The 5,941-nt window shown below is 43.6% G+C and overlaps 1 protein-coding gene across 1 annotated transcript; it reads right to left on the reverse strand.

Moving 5' to 3' along the window:
- Positions 1-532: 532 nt before the first annotated feature.
- Positions 533-5,516, reverse strand: MED10 (mediator complex subunit 10). The gene is made up of 5 exons (XM_037380019.1): positions 5,385-5,516; positions 4,265-4,731; positions 3,910-3,993; positions 2,564-2,666; positions 533-1,337 (listed from the first exon to the last, which is right to left on the reverse strand). The coding sequence occupies exons 1-5, from the start codon at positions 5,514-5,516 to the stop codon at positions 1,242-1,244; spliced, it is 882 nt and encodes a 293-aa protein (XP_037235916.1). The 3' UTR covers positions 533-1,241.
- Positions 5,517-5,941: the final 425 nt, after the last annotated feature.

Genomic DNA, 5,941 nt, shown 5'->3' on the forward strand with positions numbered 1-5,941 from the left:
TACAGAACACACGCACACGGTGCAATTTTAAAGCTCCTGCCCAAAACCACAAAGCTTTGCAACTAGAAAAAGTTAACAAATTCATTTGCTGGGGCAAAAAAATGCCAAATTACATCTGGAAGGACAAATGTAAGCACAAATAGTTCAAGTTTCACAAATCCCCAAGATCAAGAGAGGTCCTCTTGTTTCCACTGTAAAATTAGTCTTCCACACGTGCACTATGCCCACGGGTAGTGCACCCAACATGCTGTTTTGTGTTGGAACTCTTATCTATGCACAGTTACAGATTTCACCTAAGTTTGCAGCTAACCAGAAACACCTCAGGTGACAATTGCTGACCCCCAAGATCGCCTCCTACAGGTACTACAAGAGAAGCTTTCTCCAAAACCAAAATACCAAGTTAACATTATCTTCAGACACAAACTTTTAACAGCCAAGTTCTGACATACATTTTATTTCTATCACTCCAAGGCTATTGTTTGGAGAATGAACTGAAAGCTACGAAAGTAGCAGACAACAGAAAAATGCTGGATATTTTTTTTCCAGATTTTTATTCAACAATCCGCTTACAGAAAATGAATAGAACAAAAGCTTACATTAAATACTACAGAAAATGTTAACATTGTTGAGCTAGTCCCCGAATATGCTCACTTTCTATATTCTCAGCCATCTGCACTGCAGTTCATTGAACAAAACAAGAATATATGAAGGCTTTCTTGGCTGCAATTCATTATGACACATGAAAACTGCAGCCCCTGACAGGCTCCCGTTCAGTAGAATTTGGCAAGACAAAAGCAGTCAACTGTTTTGTACTGTAATAAAAAACAAAGCAGTTTACAAATGAAAAACAGTCAATACATTTCTCTTAAAAACAGATGAGCCCACAACCCTGGAGCACACTTTTCAGAAGACAAAAAACATGATTATCTGCTCTGGAAACGTATTTTGTGGGAAGTGCTATGTATGGATGACCTGTAGGCACCTGTATCTCCAAAACCTTTCAGGAAAGAAGAGATTACCATAGGAAGTTTCAACTGCAATCTTTTGAGTAGAACTCTTCAGAAAGATTCAGTAGCTTCAGACCAGAACCATCAGCAATCATCAAGCTCCTTTACAGTCCATCACTGCCATTTTTAATACAGTTGTTATGACAGCTTGGATTCCCCCTCTCTCCCATCAATGTTTTTATAGAGTGGTGTCAGTTTATGGAATTGACATTTTTAGACCTATCAAAGACCAGCTTAAGGAGGAGGATCTTCTCCTCGAATAGCTTTGTACTTTGCCATGTCTTCTGGGAACACTTTTGTCAGTTCTTGAATTAACAGACTTTTAAATTTCTGGAAAGAGAAAAAATGTATATACATCATCTGCACAATTTCTTTAGATTTCATCAAGCAATGTTATCTGATGAACAGGAACATCTGCACACAACACAGTTCTACATTTCAGTGACCTAAGAGAATGGTTGTTCCCCCCCCCCCAAATAAAAAAAAAAAAAAAACCCCAAAAAAAACCCAAAAAAACCCCCACACCAACCCAAACCCCCACACACAAACCAGGAAAGTTACTCTTTAGAAAATTCACAGAAAATACTCAAGTGAAATCCACTAGGAAAGCACTAAACTAAAATGCTTTTAATTTCCCATAAATTAACTATTTTCACCTAAGAAAAACAAAGTAGTTGGACCTCTCCAGTACATCAATATCTGTCTGACTTTATTAAGCAAAGTTGATAAAGGACATGTCCTCTTGATTTGACATGGAATACTCTCCACCTCCAAAAAGGAACTTACACGTAGCTTAGGAAGAATTACGTATTTCTACAACTTTACAAGCACAGAGCATACCAAAACAAAGAGCAGGTTAGAATGTATGGAGATACATCTACATTCTGCAGCACAAATTGCCATCCTCCACACTAATTTTAAGTTCAGTCAAAGAACATTCTGAAACACAAACAGCCCTTTCTCAAATCTCACTAAACTTCCTTTTCTGTGTTTTGCAGCAGTAATTCCAGCAGTTAAATAGTATAAAAGAATGCTTAGGTTCATATTAAATGAAAGTGCAAGTTCAGAAAACCCTGAACACTGGCATACCTTTTCAGTAATTTTTATAAAGATTAACTCATGCTTATATAGCACGTTTGATATTTTAATACTCTAAGATCCATTCAAGACAGGAACAATATCCCTTCTGTTTTGCTTGTTTCTAAATTTACAAACATCATAGCTACAAGGTACATTAAAACAGTGCGAGGGGTTCACTAGTATTCAAATGGAAACAACAAACCACACACACAAAAAAAGACCTGTAATGCTACATACATCTTTAATCAAAATAAAATCATAGCGACATCTCCATCTCCAGCTGTGGGATGAATTACTATTTCCTTTCCAGAACAGCTATATTAGCATCAGTTAAGATACAGGGATGCAGAGCAATTCCTAATACAAATCACCTAATAAGGGAATAACTGCAAAAGTGAAAAAACACCCACATATTTATAGAAAAATAAAATCTTATCAAATACACTATTACATTGGCATTGCCATTTCTGATTTACCTTCATTGTGTCAATTTTTCCTTTTACTTGCTCATTTTTTGCCAAAGCTCGCTCTAGACACTCTTTAGTGTAAAGCTGAGGATTGCGGCCTTGATCTATGTATCTGAAAATAGAAAAGATACTACCTAAACGATCATATTCCTACTAGGATGTTCTCCAAAGTATAGAATTACTCACCTTGCTGTCTTTTTGTTACTACTGTTATCTGAAACGTGTGTTTTAAAAAACACAGTTTAACTCAGCCATTTTCAAAAGATAGCTCAAGGAGGAGTAGGCCATGGACAGCAAACGTCTATCTTGGTACACTGTTTTAAATCTCTGTTTCTAGAAAGCCTGAAGCTTTGAAAAAAGTATTAAAAGCAAACAAAAAGTAAAACTAGCTAGTTCCTCACAGGCACCCATTCACATGAATGGTGAACGATGGCCCTTTTCCAAGCAACTGAAAGGGCACTAACCATAAAGTACTTCAGTTAGTACATGGTGAGCAATAAGCACATAGGAATATAGCACCCAACAATTCAAGGACGAAGAGGAAGAATACATACCATAGTAAAGAGTAAAAATTAACACACCTGTATTAACAAACCTGTGTCTTTTTGCTTTGTGGTGTGTCTGACAAAGGGAAATTACATCAGTGAATGAAGAAAACAGAACGTTTAAGACTGTCATCACAGATTTACAGATAGAGTGAAAGCGCAACTGCAAAGAGTCCTGTATAGCCACTAATACACTAGAATATAGTGAGCTAGTGACATTTGGATTTACAAGTAACACCAGTAAATTAACTTGTCAGCTATATTGTAAAAGCGGTCTTGTATCACTCTCCCTCTATGTTCATGATTTTTTTAACGTTCTAATTCTCTGCTAACAAGACTACCAATACTGAAACTAAACATCTAAGTACTGGCCTAATTCATTTTCACCTCCAACTTTATAAAGTGCTGATTCTAATCTTGTGTAAAAGTATATTTCAAAAATGAAAGCTTACTTACTGAACCACTAGATTTGACAGAATCTGTCTGACTGCCTACACGTGTAAATACAAATTACAGTTTAAATAATATAAATAATATTTAAGTAAATTTTATATTTATATTTATATATATATATAATAGTAAAAAAAGGAGGTCCAAAAGCAGGTGTACAATTTACCACTTCTTTTACCCTTCCACCTTCTCACAGGCTGCAGGTACTTCTCACCTGCCTGCTGACATTCCCGTCAGGCATTCAGAAGACGGGGTTTAAGAAACAGGCAGCCCTCAAGGAAAACACCCCTGCCGCACAGACACGCCACCTCAAATCACACCGACCACAGCACCTTCCCTTCCAGGTACAAAGTTACTTACTCAAAAACCTCCAAGGGCACGCTGATATCGTGAAGCTGCTGCCGGCATTTGTCGATGTCCTGCAAGCCCGTCACCATGAAATTCCTGTAAGGAGAAAGCGGGTCGGGTTTAGCCAGAGGGGCGCGCGGCGCTCACCCTCACCCTCACCCGGCTGCGAGGCCGCTGACACGACGCCCAGCGAGGGAGACCCTGGCGACCCCCCCTGCCGCGACCCCCACGCTCCGCTAGCGCGGCAGGGTGCCCGGCCCGCCGGCAGGGCCTCCGACACCCTGAGGCACCGGGCTGGGGGCGGCGGCAAGAGCCCCGCGGCCTGGCCTGGCCACGGAGAGGGGCGGCGGAGCGGCGGGCCCCTCACAGTTTCTGGTTGAGACCCGTCTGGCTGCTGGGCTGGAAGTCGCTGACGATAATGCCAAGCTGCCGGATGTTCTCCACGAACTTCTCCAGATGCTCCTCCAGAGAGTCGAACTTCTCCGCCACCGCCATCGCCGCCGCCGCCGCCGCCGCCGCGCTTCCGGCCGCTCGCGCACGCGCGGGAGGAGGGAGGCGGGGCAGCTGGTGCGGCGCCCCGCCGGCCCCAGGCCGCGCCCCCACGCCCGGAAGCCACGCCCCCGCCCGCGAGCCACGCCCTCCGCGCCCCCTCCCGCCGCCGCAACTCGGTGGGCGGCTGCCCCGGCGCGCGGCTGAGTGCGCGCGCTGCGCCCCCGCCCGCAGCTCGGCAGCCGTTTGGCGTTGCTGGTGGTTCGGCTCCGTGCCGCGCCTCGCTGCGCGGGGTGGGGGGCTGGGCCGGGCCGGCGGGGAATGAATTCGAGACACAAATGAGATCTATAAACCCTAAGCTGCGCAAGTCATTATTTGCTTTGGGCGTCCCGGGGTCATCAAACACGTGATCGTAAATAATGAGAAATATGTTTTACCCTGAAGGTAATCAATACTCAATTATAATTAGCACCTTTTATAAATGCCAGATAATTGGAGTTTGACAATAGGGATCATTCAGTAGCCCTTGGCACTGCTTTCCTTTCCTTTGTTACCATATAACATCTCCAGGAATTTTTCAGTAGATCCCAGTGGAGCAGGAAGCACACAATGTGATTAATAACATCTTCGAAAAAAATTGCCAGCACCCCCTCGAAACGGTGGGTCCTGAAAACTCCCTAATCGCTCTGGCCTGCCAGAGGTGGGCTGCTGCATCCAGGTCCTGAAGCGCCTCTCTGCTTGACTTATGGTTCCAGTCTTTCTTGCTAGTCCACTCCTGTAGAACTGCTGTAATTGACTCTCATTGGGGCTTTTGGTCAATTACCCTTTTCTCAGTCCTCAACAAACAGTAGCACATTGCTTGTATTTTTAGACCACCATCTGGAATTTCTCCGCTTTTGAGCTGTTCCCCTTCCTGCATTGTGTAGCCATTAAAACGTGCATCATATTTAGACCCATCCAAAACTTGTGCCTGGCTCCGATTTGCTTCCCACCCCCACCCTGTACCAGATGTTGGTTGAACCTGATCCATTTGCAGCGCAGAACCCACTCCCTTCTCGAAAGCTTTTCAAAAATGTGGCTTCGTGCTTTTCCACAGGCTGCCCTTTCACTGCTAGGTGAGGTCTGCCCATGGCTGTCCTATCACTTCACTAAGTCCCACCAAATTCCGCATTAAATTACTTGCCTCGTTATACACAACTGCAAGCTGCTGTCTTGCTGCTAAGGGCCAGGGTCAGGGATCATCTCTGTGATGTCCTTAGCACAAAGGGACCCAACTCGTGGGTAAAGGCCATACATGCAACTGCAATACGGGTAACTGCATAGATCTAATGAGCAGATATTTTTCTGCCTGTTTCACACCTCGTGTCTGATCAGTAGATATGCCCAGCCCATGCCCGATCCCACTCACTAAAGGAGCTCTCAGACTTCCCTTTTATCTGGTAACAAAAATGTACACCCAGAGTTCAGGACACCTGGATTCTAACCTCTCTTTTTTATCCACAAGGATCAGAGCCTACAAAAAGCTCTGACCTCAGAGGCTAGGATATATTTAGCA

Source organism: Falco rusticolus, chromosome 3 (assembly GCF_015220075.1).
Source record: "Falco rusticolus isolate bFalRus1 chromosome 3, bFalRus1.pri, whole genome shotgun sequence".
Lineage (NCBI taxonomy): Eukaryota > Metazoa > Chordata > Aves > Falconiformes > Falconidae > Falco > Falco rusticolus.